General features: G+C 44.5%; 3 protein-coding genes across 7 annotated transcripts in view; all 3 read left to right on the top strand.

The window, feature by feature from the left end:
- Positions 1–5015, top strand: part of stx16 (syntaxin 16) — a 46322-nt gene extending 41307 nt beyond the window's left edge. The window contains exon 9 of one of the 5 annotated variants that reach the window (XM_066665050.1): positions 3953–5015. In XM_066665050.1, the coding sequence (XP_066521147.1) occupies positions 3953–4054 (102 nt within the window). In that variant the 3' untranslated portion in view covers positions 4055–5015. The remainder of the gene's footprint in view (positions 1–3952) is intronic. The other 4 variants (XM_066665051.1, XM_066665053.1, XM_066665052.1 and 1 more) reach the window with 4 other exon arrangements.
- A 556-nt stretch (positions 5016–5571) lies between these two features.
- Positions 5572–15192, top strand: npepl1 (aminopeptidase like 1). The gene is made up of 12 exons (XM_066665048.1): positions 5572–5838; positions 6728–6913; positions 8045–8215; positions 9127–9216; positions 9507–9588; positions 10484–10629; positions 10856–10933; positions 11519–11619; positions 12288–12411; positions 13270–13446; positions 14307–14417; positions 14569–15192. The coding sequence occupies exons 1-12, from the start codon at positions 5689–5691 to the stop codon at positions 14725–14727; spliced, it is 1575 nt and encodes a 524-aa protein (XP_066521145.1). The 5' UTR covers positions 5572–5688; the 3' UTR covers positions 14728–15192.
- A 507-nt stretch (positions 15193–15699) lies between these two features.
- On the top strand, positions 15700–20605 carry ctsz (cathepsin Z). The gene is made up of 6 exons (XM_066665055.1): positions 15700–15862; positions 16549–16712; positions 17413–17592; positions 18039–18189; positions 19062–19227; positions 20243–20605. Exons 1-6 carry the CDS (start codon positions 15732–15734, stop codon positions 20366–20368), a joined length of 918 nt encoding a protein of 305 aa, XP_066521152.1. The 5' UTR covers positions 15700–15731; the 3' UTR covers positions 20369–20605.
- Positions 20606–20646: the final 41 nt, after the last annotated feature.

Genomic DNA, 20646 nt, shown 5'->3' with positions numbered 1-20646 from the left:
AACATTCAGTAAATAACCTTCACTCACTCACTGAACAACACTCCCTCAATGACTGATCAACACTCACTAAACAACACTTACTCCCTCACTGATCAACACACACTCATTCACTGATCAACACACACTCACTCACTGATCGACACTCGCTCACTAATCAACACTCACTCACTGATCGGCACACTCTCACTCATTGAACAACACTCACTTACTGAACAACACACACTCACTCACTGAAAAACACTCCCTCACTGACTGATCAACACTCACTCACAGATCAACATTCAGTAAACAACCTTCACTCACTCACTGAACAAGACTCACTCACACACTCACTCACTAATCAACGCTCACTGACTGATCGGCACACTCTCACTCATTGAACAACACTCACTCACTGAACAACACACACTCACTCACTGAAAAACACTCCCTCACCGACTGATCAACACTCACTCACAGATCAACATTCAGTAAACAACCTTCACTCACTCACTGAACAAGACTCACTCACTCACTCACTGATCAACATTCACTAAACAACACTCACTCACTGAACAACACACACTCACTCACTGAAAAACACTCCCTCACCGACTGATCAACACTCACTCACTGATCAACATTCACTAAACAACACTCACTCACTGAACAACACTCCCTCACTGACTGATCAAAACTCACTAAAAACACTTACTCACTCACTGAACAACACTCCCTCCCTCACTGAACAACACTCCCTCCCTCACTGAACAACACGCACTCACTCACTGAATAACACACACTCACTCACTGAACAACACTTCCTCACTGACTGATCAACAATCACTAAACAACACACTCATTCACTGATCAACACACACTCACTCACTGAATAACACTCACTCACTGATCAACAGTCACTAAACAACACTTACTCACTGATCAACACTCACTCACTGACTGATCAACACTCACTAAACAACACTTACTCAATGAACAACACTCCCTCACTGACTAATCAACACTCACTCACTGAACAACACTCGCTAAACAACACTTACTCCCTTACTGACCAACACTCCCTCACTGACTGATCAACACTCACTAAACAACACTTACTCCCTCACTGAACTACACACACTCACTCACTGATCAACACTCCCTCACTGACTGATCAACAGTCACTAAACAACACTCACTCCCTCACTGACTGATCAACACTCAGTCACTCACAGATCAACACTCACTAAACAACACTTACTCCCTCACTGCACAACACACTCATTCACTGATCAACACACACTCACTCACTGAATAACACTCACTCACTGAACAACGCACCCTCACTGACTGATCAACACACACTCATTCACTGATCAACACACACTCACTGAAAAACACTCCCTTGCTGACTGATCAACACTCACTCACTCACTGATCAACACTCACTAAACAACAATTACTCCCTCACTGAACAACACTCACTCACTGAACAACACTCCCTCACTGACTGAACAACACTCACTAAACAACACTTACTCCCTCACTGAACTACACACACTCACTCACTGATCAACACTCCCTCACTGACTGATCAACAGTCACTAAACAACACTCACTCCCTCACTGACTGATCAACACTCAGTCACTCACAGATCAACACTCACTAAACAACACTTACTCCCTCACTGCACAACACACTCATTCACTGATCAACACACACTCACTCACTGAATAACACTCACTCACTGAACAACGCACCCTCACTGACTGATCAACACACACTCATTCACTGATCAACACACACTCACTGAAAAACACTCCCTTGCTGACTGATCAACACTCACTCACTCACTGATCAACACTCACTAAACAACAATTACTCCCTCACTGATCAACACTCACTCACTGAACAACACTCCCTCACTGACTGAACAACACTCACTAAACAACACTTACTCCCTCACTGAACTACACACTCACTCACTGATCAACACTCCCTCACTGACTGATCAACAGTCACTAAACAACACTCACTCCCTCACTGACTGATCAACACTCACTCACTGAACAACACTCCCTCACTGACTGAACAACACTCACTAAACAACACTTACTCCCTCACTGAACTACACACACTCACTGACTGATGAACACTCCTTCACTGACTGATGAACACTCCTTCACTGACTGATGAACACTCCCTCACTGACTGATGAACACTCCCTCACTGACTGATGAACACTCCATCACTGACTGATCAACACTCCCTCACTCACTGACTGATCAACACTCACTAAACAACACTTACTCCCTCACTGACTGATCAACACTCACTAAACAACACTTACTCCCTCACTGATCAACACTCCCTCACTGACTGATCAACAGTCACTAAACAACACTTACTCCCTCACTGATCAACACACACTCACTCACTCACTGAACAACACACACTCACTCACTGATCAACACTTACTCACTGAATTACACTCACTCACTGAACAACACTCCCTCACTGACTGATCAACACTCACTCACTGAATTGCACTCACTCATTGAACAACACAATCACTGAACAACACTCACTCACAGATCAACACTCACTAAACAACACTTACTCCCTCACTGCACAACACACTCATTCACTGATCAACACACACTCACTCACTGATCAACACTCACTCACTGAACAACGCTTCCTCACTGACTGATCAACACTCACTCACTCACTGATCAACACTCACTAAACAACAATTACTCCCTCACTGAACAACACTCCCTCACTGACTGATCAACACTCAATAAGCAACACTTACTCCCTCACTGATCAACACACACTCATTCACTGATCAACACACACTCACTGAAAAACACTCCCTCGCTGACTGATCAACACTCACTCACTCACTGATCAACACTCACTAAAAAACAATTACTCCCTCACTGAACAACACTCCCTCACTGACTGATCAACACACACTCATTCACTGATCAACACACACTCACTGATCAACACACACTCACTCATTAAACAACACTCACTCACTGAACAACGCTCCCTCATTGACTGATCAACACTCACTCACTCACTGATCAACACTCACTAAACAACAATTACTCCCTCACTGAACAACACTCCCTCATTCACTGATCAACACACACTCATTCACTGATCACCACTCCCTCACTGACTGATCAACAGTCACTAAACAACACTTACTTCCTCACTGATCAACACACACTCACTCACTGAACAACCCTCACTCACTGATCAACACACACACTTACTGAATAACACTCACTCACTGAACAACCCTCACTGATTAACACTCACTCGCTTGTCATTGACTCACTGATCAACACTGCCACTGATCAACACTCAGTCTTTCATTGATCAACACTCACTCAGTCACTGATCAACACTCACTCACTGATCTTTTATTCACTCACTCACTGATCAACACTCACTTAGTCAATGATCAAAATGATCAACACTCACTCATTTATCAACTCTTGCTCAGTGATCTTTCATTCACTCACTCACTCACTGAATAACATTCACTCATTCACTGAGTAACACTCGTTCACTGATCAACACTCACTTAGTCAATGATCAAAATGATCAACTCACTCATTTATCAACTCTTGCTCAGTGATCTTTCATTCACTCACTCACTGAATAACATTCACTCATTCACTGAGTAACACTCATTCACTGATCAACACTCACTCAATGAACAACTCACTTTTTTTCTGATTATCACTGGTTTTATATTCTCTAAAATCATTAAGCTATAAATATCATATTAATGTATTATCACATTTGAATTCATCACTTAAATATCACACGATTAATATTTTAATTGTGAGGATGATGATGAGAAAGGTGATGTTGATGATGATAATAATGTTAATGATGAAGGTGATAATGATGATGATGATGATGAAGATACTGTGTGTCTCTCTGCAGGCCGAACAGTATCAGAAGAAGAACCGGAAGATGCTGGTGATTTTAATCCTCTTCGTCATCGTTGTCATCCTAATTGTCATCCTGTTTGCAACAAAGTTTTAGTGCTCCATTCCTCTGTGTGTGTGTGTGTGTGTTCTCTTAAAGATATCCTTAATGTATCCTGTATGTTTTGTGTGAGTGTGAGAGAGAGAGAGGTGGGGTCATAGCAGAGCAGAGCAGTAGTAGGAACTGTGTGGGTTTTACACACACCCGCACACACATCAGAAACATTCCACTTTGAGGACAACAAGAATAGTGTGTGTGTGTGTGTGGGTGTCTGTGTTCTGTGTGCGCATGTGTGCGTGTGTCTGCATTCTGTGTGTGCGTGTGAGATTTCCAGTATTTTCTTGACAGACCAACAAACCAACTCTGCAGAGCGAGGAGGAGCCAATCAGCTGTGGTTAAAGTGATCACATGGTCCTTTGTTGCCCTCTCTGGGTGATTTCTTGAGGACAGAGTGGTGAGAGTCTGGTTTATTTTCCCGTCCACCACGCCCAGCTCCAATCTGACCCCTGATCCCGAACTCTGCACATGCTCTGATGTCTGCCTGATGTGGTCATGTGACTGTACTACTGTGTCCTGTACAATATGAAATGATTATTTATTTTGAATATGAGAGTGTACGAGGGGTTCTGAGAAATGAAAGTGTGTAAAATTGTGGGAAAAACTTAATTACACAGTTATTATTTACTGATAATATTCCAAATCTCTCTCTATTTTTCTTCACACAGAGCTTTTCCTGATCCGTGCTTGAGACTATAAACACATTCAGATCTGATTTTGGAAAATATAAGCTTTTCATTTTAATCCACACCTTGTAGCTGATGATTTTATTTAAAGAAGATGGTTCATTAAAATCCTGTTGTGGGGAAACATCTGTATTCTGCTCTGGTCCTCGTGTTTATTCCAGCAAGAACGTATAACTTGATCTCGGATAATGTCTTGTGAAGACTCGGGGAGAAGAAACTCTCATTTTTGCTTTTTTTGTTTGGAGGGCATTTTTTTACCTTATATTTTCTGCCTGTTTCACAGTGTGTGATAATAATTCCTACTATTATTGATTAAAAATCATGAAACCATCAGAAAAGCCCTTCAGTTTCCACAGAATGTCAGTGGACCTGAGTTCAGTGTGTTAAAGTGGAGCTGGAGTGAGAACGGGTTCTGTGTTCTGGTCCATGTCGAGTGGAGCTCACTGTGCCGTTTCATTTTTAAAACACACCACTCCTGCTTCTCTCTCAGGTTTAATTAGAGAGCACTGACACATTTTTCCAGTGAAACATACGATGACATCAGCAAGAGCCAGTGGGCGGGGACAGCGTACATTAACCTACAATATCACCGTTTACTTTCTTTCTCTGTGCGAGTGTGTGCGTTCGTTCAACACTGTTGTTTAAATGAACATAATATTGTTAATGCGAAAACCCCGTGATTTAAGTGTTTTACTTTAATTTTTTATTCATTTTACAAATTTAGAATCATTATTTAGCGGGTCTCGCGAGATTTTGAGGGTGTCGTTGGTGCTGCCGTTCAGTGAGATTTAGTTCTCGCGAGACTGTAAGGGCCGCCATTTGTTCTGGGGTTCGGTTCTCGCGAGATTGTGAGTGCAGCAGTAAACTGTTCAGAACTGGAACAGGAACAGGAACGGGAACAGGAGAACTGTAGAAGATTAGAATAGTTGAATTTTAGAACCGAGGAACATGGCCGGCGTGTTTCTGGAGTTTACAGCCGCTGCCGGAGACTCGGAACCGCAAAACCGGCCCGTTCTCATCATCGGACAAATCAACAACTTACACACACTGCACTGGGGTCAGATCAAACACGCACTGCAGCCCGCTGTGTCTAAAGAGGTACACACACTGACTAAAACACACTGTGTAACTGTGAAAACGAGAATTTGTAATAATCACTTACGAGAATGACTTATTACTGTGACAATATAAATGAGTAGCACCAGACGGACTTATTTTGCTTGATATTTTCAGCTGTAGGCTCCGAGAAACACCCTGGTTCAGGGCCAGTGTCCAGACTAATAAAAACTTGGATATTTACTATCACTAGTAGCAAAAATTATTATTATTATTGTTATTGTTGTTATTACATGTCTATCAACAAAACAATGTAATACATTCTATTTAAAATACACAAAATGGAAAATTATTCCGGCTTTTGAGTTTAGATTTGATGATGTAGTCATATTGTTTATTGTAAATCCTGTTATTTTAGAAACACTGAGTAAATAACAACAGAAATAAAGAGAAACGCCTGTTTTATTTTCGTTTTTTTTTTCTTGAAGGCCTAGGAATTAGCGTCCGTTTTTGTGTCAAATTTACTCCAAATAAAGCTGAAAGTAAACACCATCTTTCATGTGTTTTGAAAAAAGAATACTTATGATAAAAGTGTATAATGTGTGTTTTGAAGGAGGTGTTTAGTTCACATGGTGATGACGTTAGTTTTAGAAACTGACCAGGTCTTCAGACTCAAACTCAAAATATTTCCAAACCTGACTTTTGGGCTTTTTTCCCCCCACCTCGTGACGGACCTGTTACTCCTCCTGTTTTGTGGACACCATTCATCATGTTGTAAACTTGTGCTTCCCTCGTGTGGTGTGGGAGATCTATGAAACCTTTGGTTCCACTGGAACCCTAACCCTAACACAACACACCACTACACAGTACACACACACACCAGCAACAAGGGGGAGCTTTCAAAATATGTCTGACTGTATGTGTGTTGTAGTTGTGGCAGTGTGCAGTGAGTTCTTTGAACCCGAACCCGACGGACAGTTGCGCTCTGTACCTGAACGTGGCAGCGGTGGCGGCGCTGCCGTCTCGAGTCAGTCGCCACAACAGCCCTTCAGCCGCCCACTTCCTCACCCGCCTCGTCCGCACCTGCCTCCCTGCAGGCAACCAGCGCCTTATAGTGGTAAGTCTCACCTCATCTCAGCCTCTCTACCTTACTCCTTTACCTCAGTTCTCTCTACGTTGCCTTTTACCTCAATTCTAGGGCTGGGCAATTAATTGAAATCAACATTCAGAACTTCTATTCGACATACTCTACTCTATATCAATTATTTTTAATATTTTTTTGGTTGGGGTTAGGGCCCCCTGGTGTATTCATGTACTGTCTCTTTAAACCCAAACTACCAAGCTGTAGTCACGTGATTATGCCCCCTGTCGGCCACATGGGACCAACCTACGCTAAACGCAGAGGTCCACCGAGCGACTCAAGCTCGTACCAATGAAAAACACAGCGTCTGTGGTGTGGACTTATTGTTTGACTTTAATAAAGACGACACTGAACAAAACGAAGTTGAATGTAAACCCAGTTTCAGCAAAAGCACAATCACATACTAAATATAAACAGAGCTCAAAAAACTAGAGAGGAACAAGCTCCCAGTGACATTAGAGAAACTATCCCAGCTTTAACACTGGAGCATATTTACAGCACAAGCCTCGCCACTGAACTGTGAGGGTCACAAACACAACATAATGGTTCATTAATCATCATCGTGGTAAAATGTACAATTAATTGTGATATTGATTTGCGTTCGTATCGCCCAGCACTACTCACTACTTTCTCATTTCTCTCAACCTCACCACTTTTACCTTGCTTCTCTACCTCTCCTTCCTTTATCTCTCCTCTCTTTACCTCACTTCTCTTTACTTCACTTATCTCTAGCTCATGTCTCTTCACCTCTCCTCTATCTCCATGTGTTTTTATAATTGGTGTAATCAGAGTGCATGATGATAAAAGCTGTTACCTCGGTGGGAATAAAGGACATTCCTGTGCTGCCTCTGTCTCAGTGAAATCTCTGTCTGATTCAACAAGACGGTGATCTTTTAAACTGGGGCACAACTCCAGTCCTGGGGGGCCACAGTCCAGCACAGATATCCCTTATAATCCACACCCACTAAACCTGACAGTTTCCAAATGAGTTTAATCAGGACCTGGGGGTACATTCTGTTATTCCTAACCAAGGCATAGCCACACACAGGACTAGTACAACCTGCTATTAAACTGTTGCGTTTCTCTGTGTGTGTGTGTGTTGTTCAGATGGTGTGTGAGCGCAGTGATGTCTTTGCGTCTGCATGTGCTATTGCTCGTGCATTCCCGCTCTTTTCTCGCCGCACCACTTCCTCTCGGCGAACGGAGAAAAAGGGTGTGATGGTGGAGTTCATCATCGTGGGGCAGGACAACGGTCCCCTGGAATCATCCACACTGGAGGTGAGCACCTTCAAACTAGAAACAAGCCCCCAGATTGGGGCAGTGTCTCAAATCACTCCACACTCACTACATAGTGCTCTACTCTTGTGTCTAAAACTGAGACATCTACACTTCTGTAATCCCAGAGACAGGGGGGGGTGCTCCTGCCTGAACAGTAACAGATGTTTATTAGACGTGAAGCTGGGTGCTGGTGTAGAGGCCGTTATTAACTGAGAGACTTGGTGCTCTACGTAGGGAGCAGGAAGCACTTTGAGACTCGGGTGGAGATTACTATGTTGTTGTCCTTGTGGTGTTTGTACCCTGAGGGTCTTACTTGGCGCTTTTCCACTGCATGGAATCTACACAGCTCGACTCGGCATGGCTCTGGAACAGGGTAGGTTGCCTGTCCCAGCTCGCGCAGGGTTCTAACCATGCTGGGTAGGTACTAAAGGCTGAGGAGTAAACCCTTGCAGAGCTCTGATTGGCCAGAGAGACATGTCTATCACCACGAAATGCAGAGTTCATTTAATTCCATCGCTAGTAAAAGTTATAGCAGCTTCCACATTTATTTTTATAGGACTCATAGCAGTAGTAACTTTACCTTGAGGGGTTTTGAAGAAGCTTAAATGCTCCTTGGGCCGATGGCAGACAAAAATTTAGAGCGGAAAGTGCAACTGATCTGTGAGAACAACAACACGAATACACAATGAGTAAACAATGCCTAACTTTACCGCCACCGTTGTTGTGGTTTTCAAAGCCAGAGATTCCTGAAAAGGGTTTTGCAACGTCATTGGCTCCATTTCGTGGTAGAGCCTTACTAGTGGAAAAGTGACAAACTTTAAGCGAGCCGAGCCGTGTTGACCCATGCGGTGGAAATGCACAATCTGTGTCTGGCTGCTCGGCGTGTTCAGGGGTCTGTGTTGTTGTTGCAGTGTGTGTCTAATGCTGCTGATGGTGTTCGTTTGGCGGCGAGGATCGTGGACACTCCATGCAGCGAGATGAACACCGACCATTTCCTCGAGGTAAACTACTCTGTTACCTCCGTCTCCTCCTCCACTGTCACCTCTATCACCTCCTCCACAGTCACCTCCATCTCCTCCTCCACTGTCATCTCCATCACTTCCGTCTCCTCCTCCACTGTCACCTCCATCACCTCTGTCTCCTCCTCTGCTGTGACCTCCGTCTTCTTCTCCACAGTTCCATCGATCACCTCCGTATCCTTCTCCACTGTCACCTCTACTGTCAGCTCCATTACCTCCGCTGTGACCTTGTGTGTCTATGTTTGATATTACGTGTGTGTTTGTGTGTGTAGGAGATCAGAGCGGTGGGGAATGAACTGGGTATCACTCCGAAGGTGATCCGCGGAGAGGAGCTGAAGCAGAAAGGTTTTGGAGGTAAACCCTTATTTAAAGCATCTCATGTCACCCCACTTTCATGAGTAACGGCAGTGTTGTGCGGGTGTTTGGGGGCGTGGTCTGTAACGGCAGTGTTGTGCGGGTGTTTGGGGGCGTGGTCAGTAACAGCGGTGTTGTGCGGGTGTTTGGGGGCGTGGTCAGTAACAGCGGTGTTGTGCGGGTGTTTGGGGCCGTGCTCAGTAACGGCGGTGTTGTGCGGGTGTTTGGGGCCGTGCTCAGTGACGGCGGAGTTTGGGGGTGTGGTCAGTAACGGCGGTGTTGTGCGGGTGTTTGGGGCCGTGCTCAGTGACGGCGGTGTTTGGGGGTGTGGTCAGTAATGGCGGTGTTGTGCGGGTGTTTGGGGCCGTGCTCAGTGACGGCGGTGTTTGGGGGTGTGGTCAGTAACGGCGGTGTTGTGCGGGTGTTTGGGGCCGTGCTCAGTGACGGCGGAGTTTGGGGGTGTGGTCAGTAACGGCGGTGTTGTGCGGGTGTTTGGGGCCGTGCTCAGTGACGGCGGTGTTTGGGGGTGTGGTCAGTGACGGCGGTGTTGTGCGGGTGTTTGGGGCCATGCTCAGTGACGACGGTGTTTGGGGGTGTGGTCAGTAAAGGCGGTGTTGTGCGGGTGTTTGGGGCCGTGGTCAGTAACGGCAGTGTTGTGCGGGTGTTTGGGGCCGTGGTCAGTAACGGCGGTGTTGTGCGGGTGTTTGGGGCCGTGGTCAGTAACGGCGGTGTTGTGCGGGTGTTTGGGGCCGTGGTCAGTAACGGCGGTGATATGCGGGTGTTTGGAGCCGTTCTCAGTAACGGCAGTGTTGTGCGGGTGTTTGGGGGCATGGTCAGTAACTGTGGTGTTGTGCGGGTGTTTGGGGGCGTAGTCAGTAACTGTGGTGTTGTACAGGTATTTACGGAGTGGGGAAAGCAGCGGAACACCCTCCTGCGCTGGTGGTGCTCAGTTACTCTCCTCCGTCCGGAGCCACGCAGACCATCGCCTGGGTCGGGAAGGGCATTGTCTACGACACCGGGGGCCTCAGCATCAAGGGGAAGGTACACACAAACACAAAAATAGACAGAAATGTATGTACAAAGTTGATGTTTTAACCCCTTGGTTTAAGCATATAAAACACGCTCTTAATCATAGGCACTTATGGAAGTGCAGTGATCAGACGGAGTGTGTATCTTCATCAAAAGCTCCACCACATAGTATTAAGGCAGTAGGTGTGATGTAGTGTGGTATGTTTTTAGATGATTGTTAATTTGTGTGTGTGTGTAGACGACAATGCCGGGGATGAAGCGTGACTGTGGAGGAGCTGCAGCGATTCTGGGGGCTTTTAAAGTTGCTGTTAAACAGGTGAATGTTTCATTACATTACTTTAATTACTGTGAAGTTTCTGATTTAAATGAAAACAACACAATGGTTTTTATATTATTTCAAAATATTTTTATATTGTCTTGCGTATTTACTGTAAATCGTCTTGACATTATACACGATACTACACTATGGAAGACCAAACCTGCCAAAATTAAAAATAAATTAATAAAATAAAAATAAAAGAAAGAAAAAATAATGTAAAAACAAAACATAAATAAATGACTTTGCAACAACAAAAAAAAACATATTTATTAATTTAGGTGGTGGGGTAATAATATAATTTATAATTTTTATATTAATACATTTTTTATTTTGTGCATTTTATTTATTACTCAATATTTCTGTATTATTTTCTCTATTTAATTCCTATATAAAATTGTTTGTATTTTTTTTAATTATTGTCTTCTGTATTTTTATTTTGAACTTTAATTTGCTTTTTTTTTTCATTTATTTATTTCTGTATTGTCTCCTCAGTATATGCTAATGAAGTGGGTGTGTCTTTCACTTTCAAGTACAGAACAGAGCAGTTGATTCTAATTGTAAACTGAGTGTTGTGCTCTACAGGGTTTTAAGGATAACCTCCACGCTGTGTTCTGTTTGGCTGAGAATGCTGTGGGTCCCGCGGCCACTCGACCCGATGACATCCACACCCTCTACTCGGGAAAGTGAGCACCGCCCCCACACTTCACTCTGGTGTTCATATTTAACTGACCTTTCCCTGATCCCTCCCTGCGCTGTGGGGGGGCGCTGTGGGGTCTTAAAGGCTTTCCACTCATTTTAATATTCACTTTATATATGGTTCCATTCTTTGCCACTGACCTGCTCTGGGTGGGGTTCTGTAGAAGGGAGAGTGTCTTTACTGCAGAGACACTGCTGTTAGAACTGCGCTGAGCTACACACTCTCACACTCTTTATACGGTTATGATGGACTTACTTTCACTGTTATTCGTGTCTGAGCTGCTGCTAGTCCACGTTACTCTGCTCAGACTGACCCTGTGGCTTTTAATAATGAGTTCCATCACCTGATGGTCCTTAGTGCAATACCTGCCACGGGGTCACAAAAAATTCTCGGAGTCCTCCCAGAATTCATCACCTTACCATTCTCTGTCTATCTGTCTGCCTGTCTGTGTTTGTGTGTGTGTTTCTGTCTGTGTTTGTGTGTGTGTTTCTGTCTGTGTTTGTGTGTGTGTTTCTGTCTGTGTTTGTGTGTGTGTTTCTGTCTGTTTGTGTGTGTGTGTGTGTGTGTGTGTCTGTCTGTGTCTGTGTGTCTCTGTGTCTGTCTGTCTGTGTCTTTGTGTGTGTGTGTGTCTCTGTTTGTGTGTGTGTGTTACAGGACTGTGGAGATTAATAACACTGATGCCGAGGGCCGGTTGGTGTTGTCTGATGGGGTGGTTTACGCCAGTAAAGATCTGGGTGCTGATATTATCCTGGACATGGCGACGCTGACCGGGGCTCAGGTTTGTGTCCCTTATTAAACACACCCCTCCAACCCTCTGTAACACAGACCCCTATTTTATAAATAAAGGCTGTCAGTGAAGTTTAGCACCAGACGCAGTGGCTTTAGGACGCTCTAGAGGTGTCCGGCGGTATTTATGGGCGCTGGACTTTGTCTCTGGGCAATAAGGAAGTGTGGGTGCTGCGTCTAAAGAGCAGTTGCTGACTGTGGAGTTTTTGTGAAACCTTGTGACCATCAGCACGGGTTTGTGACTCAGAAAACCACACGCTCAGTCACTCGCTTTTACAGCAGCCGCTGACGCCAGTCTGAAGAGGACAGGGTCATTTTCACTGTAACATAAAAAGCTGATGCAGCAGCTGGGCTTCCGGTTCTGACCACAGGGTGGGGCTGTTGTGCTGCTCTCTGGTGAAGCTCTGTTTCTGGGTTAGATCTAAAGGGAGAGGTCTAGAGTCGCCCCAGGGTCTTTCCCAGGCCCTCACCGTGGGGTCGGCTTCTACAGATTCAGCAATCACTTCAGAACCCGAAGAACCAGCTCTGAGATCTCCAGCACCGGTCGGTCAGAGTCCGAGAAGACGTTAAACGCTTCACCACGTGTGGACTGAGAATGTACAGATGAAATGAGCTCTGAGTTCGGAGAGAGGGCTCTGTCTATATCTGTGTGTAACACTGAGCATAAATCAAGGGAGTGTTTTACCATAAAACTGCAGCTTCACCGAGCTGTAATCAGGAAACTAGAGCCTCTGTCTTTGTGGTTTTCTGCCCTCTTCCAAAAGTTACATAGTGCAGTTTCTGCAGGGCTGTGCCTGGAGTAGCAGCGACAGAGGCTCTATTCTCTCATTTACAACCTGTGTGTGTGCAGGGTGTTTCCACAGGTAAATACCATGCTGCTGTAATGACGAACAGTGACCAGTGGGAGGCGGCCTGTGTGCGAGCTGGACGCAGTAGCGGAGATTTGGCTCATCCCCTGGTTTACTGCCCCGAGCTCCACTTCAGCGAGTTCACCTCCGCTGTCGCAGACATGAAGAACTCTGTTGCGGTGAGGACAATCAGAACAACATCAATAACTTTGATCGCAACAACATTAAAAATAATAACACTCTTAAGTTCATTAGTTTATATAGTGGTAGTTTGTAATGTTGATGATGAGGGCATTTCCTGTAGAAAATTCAGTGACTGCAGCTTAAACCGTTCACAGCTGGTTGCTAATGTGTTGCTAGTTGATGACCATGGAGTATCAAGTGGTTGTAATGGTGTTGCTAGGTAATGACTGAACTGTCCTAGGTAGTTGCTGAAGTGTTGCGAGATGATGACTGTGGTGTCAATGGTGGAGGCCAGACTGAGACCATTATTCACACAGGGGTAGCACAGAGAATGTTCCCTTTATTTTTTTCTATGTGAAGCTGCTGTGGATCTTAATCATTCACTCATTTACTGATACAGACATTGAGTACAGCGCCACCATCTGTTTCTTCTGAGAAATAATTGTTGAAGGTGCGCTGTTAAATTACGCCCCAACAGAAATGATTCCGTAACAAAGTTGCCAGCAAAGCGGTTGTGGGGGGCAAGGGGTAGGGGCCACCATTGGCTATCCCCTGGCTCCGCCCCTGACTGTGTCATCCCTCTGTGAGGTGGTTCCTGTGTGGTTGCTATGTTTTATAAATAATTATTTCTGTTGGTTGCTAGGTGGTTACAATGGTATTTCTATTGGTTAGTATGTTATTTCATGTATTGGTGGTTTCAATGGCGCCCCTGGTTGTTACAGAGGGAGGGGCTGTTGTTGGGGAGAGACTCTTATTGGTGTAGCACAGAATTCCACCTGAGCAGTTACCTGATATCTCACATTCTCCCCTGTGTGTGTCTCTGTGTCTCTGTGTCTGTGTGTGTGTGTGTGTGTAGGATCGTGAGAATGCTCAGAGTTCCTGTGCTGGTTTGTTTATTGGTTCTCATCTGGGATTTGATTGGCCAGGAGTGTGGGTTCATGTGGACATCGCGTCCCCTGTCCACGCGGTAAGTAGTGTCCCCTGTCCACGCTGCGAGTAGTGTCCCCCACCCAAGTCCTGTTATTATCAGTAGTGTTACAAACAGTAGGATATACAATAAATTATATAATGAATGTGTAATAAGCAGCAGTGTGTGTAATAAGCATGTTATTGCGCAGGGGGAGAGAGCGACCGGTTTTGGCGTGGCTCTGCTGCTGGCTCTGTTTGGTCAGGCGTCCGAGGACCCGATGCTGAACTCTGTTTCTCCGCTGGGGCCCGCTGCGCTGAACTCTACAGATCAGGCGGAGAGAGACAGTAAGAGGAGGAGACTGGTCTGAGCTCAGTTTCAGAACCAGAACCAGGTCCTGACCCAGTGTCCCGGTCATCACATTATCCCTTTATCACATTCAGTCACTGAACATAGTCAATATTTACCTGTTTTTGAGTGAATGAATGAGGGATTGTGGGTGGGTGAATGAATGAGTAATTGAGAGTGAGTGAATGATTATGAATGTGGGTGACTGAGTGAACAGTGGAGAAGACACGGAGATGAATTTGAATATTAATGAGGGGGTGGTAAGATGTCTGATGATAATTAAATGCTGTGTAGTAAACTGTGTTAGAAGCTTTTGGACGGAGAGTCTTTGATCTTATTTCTCTCTGGTTTTATTCTGCATGCCGTCAGCGCGGCGAGTGACGGTATAAAGTCTTTCATCTGCGTATGGTTCATTAAATTCTCTTTGATGCTGATGATGTAAACGAGGAAAACCAATGTTGGATCTTTCAATAAAAAAATAATAAAGAATCAGAAAAACAGTTGTTTGATTTATTACTGAATAAAAACTGCTCTGGATTTCCCTGAAAGCTGTTTACACTCCACAGAGCGGGTCTCCCACACTGGGGCCGACACCTTTAACACAGGCTGTATTACAGAGTTTCTACAGCAGTGCTTTAAAGGCAAAGTTCATTATTTGAATAAAACCCTGTGTATAAAGCTCTGAGTGTGTCTCCTCTCCATGTGCTGCTCTGGAAACCGCTCTGATTTGTTTACGAAGCCCCAGTGTCTGTAAATGGGTAAAAAAACAAAGTGTCTGGGTCCTGGGGGGTGGGGGTTGGGGGCATATACTCCATATACACGCTTTGTAACTGCTCTCTCTGAGAGTCCCAACTTCTGAGGTTATTTTTCTTCATTCAGTTTCGATGTGAGAAGTTTATGCAAATGAGCGAGGAACGTTTATTTGGTGTTGGCCAATGAGCGGCTGAGTGCCCGTGAAAGCCACCCCCCGGGGTGTTATAAGCGCTGCCGCCCGGGCGTGGGGTCATATGACCGGGCTGTGAGAGGATGGCTGGCCGACTGTTGGTGTTGACCGTGGTGGTCGCGGGTGTCTTGCGGGGGGGATTCGCCGGACGCTACTTTAATAAGGACTCTCCGTGTTTTAAGCGTCTGCCGGAGAGGAACGTCCTGTGGCTCAAGTAGAAACTTTATCTCTTTATTATATGTTTTATCAGAGAGAGATAGGATCTCGCGCTGTTTTGGGGGCTCAGGGGGCGCTCTGTAGTCGGACAAATGCTGTGGCGTTGTGTTTCTAAACAGATTTAAACGATAATAAAAGTTTAATTTTGTAAACAAAGACCTCGCTTTTTGGAGCACAGACGGAAATCTACGCCAACTACGTACCTCAGGTTGTGTTTAATTACGCAACAACATAACGCTGTAACGCTGTGTTACTACGTCAGGAGCGTAACTCTGTTTGTGTTAAACTTTATTGAAATTACCTGAAAATCAGTGTTGTTTCTCAGACGAGGCTGTGTTTTCCCTTCCACCTTAAATTCAGCGGTGATCCTGCTGCTGCGTCATTTAAGGTGGAACAAACAGAAGAATTTTGTGCAGAGTTAAATAAATAAACTCCGCTTCCTGAATAGTCTGTAGTTTATAAACCGCAGTAAAACAATTTTATTTGTAACAGAAAATTTATTTAACGGGAAAAAACTAATATTTCTAATGTTGTCCCTGAAAAATCTTCTTTATTCTTTAAATATAAATATGTTGTGAAAATGTAATCTTTTCAATCACCTCGTTCTGAGTGTTTTACTTCTGTTTTTGTGTGTGGCTGACGTGTTTTTTTTTTTTAAATAAGTTTGTTTGTCTTTGTTTTCAGGACAGTTCCTCGTCCTCATGAATATCTGAACATCAGGGATCTGCCGAAGTCCTGGGACTGGAGGAACATTAATGGATCCAACTTTGTCAGCACGACACGCAACCAGCACATCCCTCAGTACTGTGGGTCCTGCTGGGCTCACGGCAGCACCAGCGCCCTCGCAGGTAAACAATAACAACAAATGCATAACACTACAGTGGGTCCTTCAGGGATCAGAGCAGCACCAAACCACAAACACAAATCTGTCCCCAGTAAGACACGGAGTTCTCAGAGGAACCTCATAAAGATAACGTTAAAGATGCATTTACTTTAAAGGGTTAGCATTAATGTTACAGTGAAAGATAAAGTTACATATGCCAAAGATGAAGTTTCCTCTAAGATAAAGATACAGTTACAGTGAAAGGTGGATGTGTGTGTAAGTGTTGGAGGTGTGTGTTAAGGAGTGTGTGGGGAAAAAGGTTTTCCTTCAGGAAAAAGTTGGTGTCACTTAAGGCATTTTTCTGCAACACACCGAACTTTAAGGAGTTTTAAGGGCAACATTTAAGGGAAATTTCACTTGAGATGCTTTCTACCACAGGGTACAGAACCCCAGTGGTGTTTTCTCACAGAGCTTTGTCTGAACATGTCTGCTCTGATTTAAAAATGTCCCTAATGGGGAAACTCTGACTCTGTACTTCCTCCTTCAGCACCTGACCCTCACCTGACTCCCAGCCGCAGGCCTGTGATCTGACTGGGTTTATTCTGAGCTCTTCTTGTTCTTCTGGTTTCGTTGGTTCCACAGTAACCACGGCGTCTGATAAAGTCTCTTCACTTTTCTCCAGTCTCGGTTTCTGTAAATGTTCAACCCTTTCTTCTTTATTTCAGACCGTATCAATATTAAGCGGAACGGGGCGTGGCCATCCGCTTACCTCTCAGTGCAGAATGTTATCGACTGCGCTGAGGCAGGGTCGTGTCACGGAGGAGATCACTCTGGGGTTTGGGCATACGCCAATACCCATGGAATTCCTGACGAAACCTGCAACAACTACCAGGCCAAAGACCAGAGTAAGACCTTAAACCCACGTTAAGTACATCCTACATACATACTCCACCTTAATTATAGCTTACAGCTCACCTTGATGACAGTCTTCAGTCCACCTTTACTACAGTAAACTTGTGACATTTATATAATCTGCAGTCAGGACAGTCTGTAGTCCACCTTAACTACAGCCTTGTCTGACAATGTCTATAGTCCACCTTAACTCTAGCCTTCCCCAACTACAGTCTATAGTCCAACTTAACTACAGCCTTCCCCAACTACAGTCTATAGTCCACCTTAACTACAGCCTTGTCTGATAATGTCTATAGTCCACCTTAATTACAGCCTTCCCTGACTACTGTCTATAGTCCACCTTAACTACAGCCATCCCTGACTACAGTCTATAGTCCACCTTAACTACAGCCATCCCTGACTACAGTCCACCTTAACTGTTGCTCCTGTTGTTGTTTAGAGTGTAAGCCGTTTAACCAGTGTGGGACGTGCACTACGTTCGGACAATGTAACGTGGTGAAGAACTACACTCTCTGGAAGGTGGGGGACTATGGCTCCGTCAGCGGATTGGACAAAATGAAGGCAGAGATTTATGCTGGAGGACCAATCAGGTACAGGCTTTACTTATAAACAGAAACCAGCTGTTACACTGACCCCTGGTTGCCAGGAGGTTTCAGAGACTCTTCTGAGGCTGTGTTTACCTGGTGTGGGAGACCCGCTCTGTGGAGAATAAACTGGTTCCTCAGAGCCTAAGGAGCGGCTTCATTCCTCGTCATTCCATAAAAACACACATTTACACATCATGTTACAGGGGACACTTCTTACTTCTTAAGAGCCACAGCTCCCCCCAAATTCAAACAAAATTAAATGTGTTTGTAATACAGTTTCAGACGTGCTGACATCAAACCGTGTCATTTCTCTGCTCTTACTTCACTCACTGGTCTCCTCTTCTTTAACATTGTTGGAAGCTAAATATCTAAGTTAGTGTGTTTACTACACTTTGTTGCCATCTGAGTCTCTGCATGAGATTGTGCCGGCTGCTTGTGGATGAATGAGGACATTACCATCAGTCACAAAGTAGAAATTAGATAGTATACTGTAAATCACCTAACTTTAGTGGAGGCTCAGTCCTGAGCAGTGAGACAGAGTAGGATTTGAACAGTCCCCGTTGTGGTGTAACGTCACTTTGTGCTTTTGATGATATCGTCCATTACATTTACAGTCACCCCCCCCCACCCACTATATAATTCTCACACACAAGACACACACACAGACATAAATAGCTGTTGGACTGAGGCGTGATGAGAAGGTTCTGTTTCTTGAAGCAGCTCTGATTTACTCCTTTAATCCTCATCTAAAAGTTGAGCAAATACATTCAGGGAACTCCTCATTTCCACCTGCTGCACACATCGCACCTCAACACACTCGGAGGAGAACACTAACTGCTGATTCTCTGAGTGTTATATGTGTTGTTTGTTTGTAGCTGTGGGATCATGGCAACGGATCAGCTGGATGCCTACTCCGGGGGTGTGTACTCAGAGTTCGTGGAGCAGCCGTACATTAACCACATCGTGTCTGTGGCCGGTTGGGGGGTGGATGAGAACGGTGTGGAATTCTGGATTGTGAGGAACTCCTGGGGAGAACCTTGGGTAAGAGAGCCTCAGCACCATCACACTATATGTACAGCATTCATACACATGGGTATCAGTTACACAATATTCCCACTGCAGTAACGCTTACCCAACATTTACAATGTACTACCACTGCAGTAACCATTGACTAACATTTACACTATACTCCCACTGCAGTAACACTGTACTACCACTACAGTAACTCTTAACTAACATTTACACTATACTCCCACTGCAGTAACCCTTAATTAACGTTTACACTATACTGCCACTGCAGTAACACTTACTACTACTACACTAACCCTTAACTAACATTTACCCTATACTCCAACTGCAATAACCTTTAACTAATGTTTACACTCCCACAGCAGTAACCCTTAAGTAACATTTACATTACTCCCACTACAGTAACTCTTAACTAACGTTTACACTATACTCCCACTGCAGTAACCCTTAATTAACGTTTACACTATACTGCCACTGCAGTAACCCTTAACTAACATTTACACTATACTCCCACTGCAGTAACCCTTAGCAAACGTTTGCACTATACTGCCACTGCAGTAACACTGTACTACCACTACAGTAACCCTTAACAAACTATACTCCCACTGCAGTAACCCTTAACTAACACTATACTGCCACTGCAGTAACACTGTACTACCACTACACTAACACTTAACTAACATTAACACTATACTCCCACTGTAGTAGCCTTTAATGTTTACACTCCCCCAGCAGTAACCCTCAACTACACTATACTCCCACTGCAGTAACTCTTAACTAACATTTACACTATACTCCCACTGTGGTAACACTATGCTACCACTGCAGTAACGCTTAACATGTACACTATACTGCCACTATAGTAACACTGTACTACCATTGCAGTAACACTTAAGAAACTAACTTAAAAAAATGCTTCTCTTAACCTAACACAGCAGTAACGCTTGTCTAACGCCAACACTGCAGTAGAGCTGCAAATGTGCAGAGAGCATTTGAATTCCTAATTATTTATTTTGTGTGTGTTCAGGGGGAGAAGGGCTGGCTGAGGATTGTCACCAGTGCATATAAAGGAGGCAGTGGGAGTCAGTATAACCTGGCTCTGGAGGAGGACTGCATGTACGGAGACCCGATCCTCCCCAAGAACTACATCTAAACCTAGTCTGGGCTCACCTTAGACCAGAGCTTAGCTAAGAATCTGGTCTAGTCTTAGTTCAGGACTCATCTCCTTCAGGGAAAACCAGATGACTGCTGTTGAAACCAAACTATTCTTCATTTTGTTCAGATCCAGAGACAGGTTCCTGTGTACAGTCTCGTCCTGCACTGGGCTTTAAAGGCGTAGTTAGTTCCTGACCATTAGACACTCACATTGACCAGTTCTGTTAAACCATTTCCTTTTTTAAAATCAACAAAATAAAGTTGCTATTGTTTTGG

This window comes from Hoplias malabaricus, chromosome 3, assembly GCF_029633855.1.
Source record: "Hoplias malabaricus isolate fHopMal1 chromosome 3, fHopMal1.hap1, whole genome shotgun sequence".
Taxonomy (NCBI): domain Eukaryota; kingdom Metazoa; phylum Chordata; class Actinopteri; order Characiformes; family Erythrinidae; genus Hoplias; species Hoplias malabaricus.
Note: the sequence above shows the minus strand (reverse complement) of the source record. Positions and strands in the feature narration are given on the sequence as shown.

Bases quoted from the DNA above. Each gene is read 5' to 3' on its own strand.
- ctsz (XM_066665055.1), top strand. From the start codon at position 15,732: ATGGCTGGCCGACTGTTGGTGTTGACCGTGGTGGTCGCGGGTGTCTTG. The intron at 15,863-16,548 runs GTAGAAACTTTA...CTTTGTTTTCAG, and splicing joins AGGAACGTCCTGTGGCTCAA to GACAGTTCCTCGTCCTCATG. The intron at 16,713-17,412 runs GTAAACAATAAC...TCTTTATTTCAG, and splicing joins CAGCACCAGCGCCCTCGCAG to ACCGTATCAATATTAAGCGG.
- npepl1 (XM_066665048.1), top strand. From the start codon at position 5,689: ATGGCCGGCGTGTTTCTGGAGTTTACAGCCGCTGCCGGAGACTCGGAA. The intron at 6,914-8,044 runs GTAAGTCTCACC...TGTGTTGTTCAG, and splicing joins GCAACCAGCGCCTTATAGTG to ATGGTGTGTGAGCGCAGTGA. The intron at 9,217-9,506 runs GTAAACTACTCT...TTGTGTGTGTAG, and splicing joins ACACCGACCATTTCCTCGAG to GAGATCAGAGCGGTGGGGAA.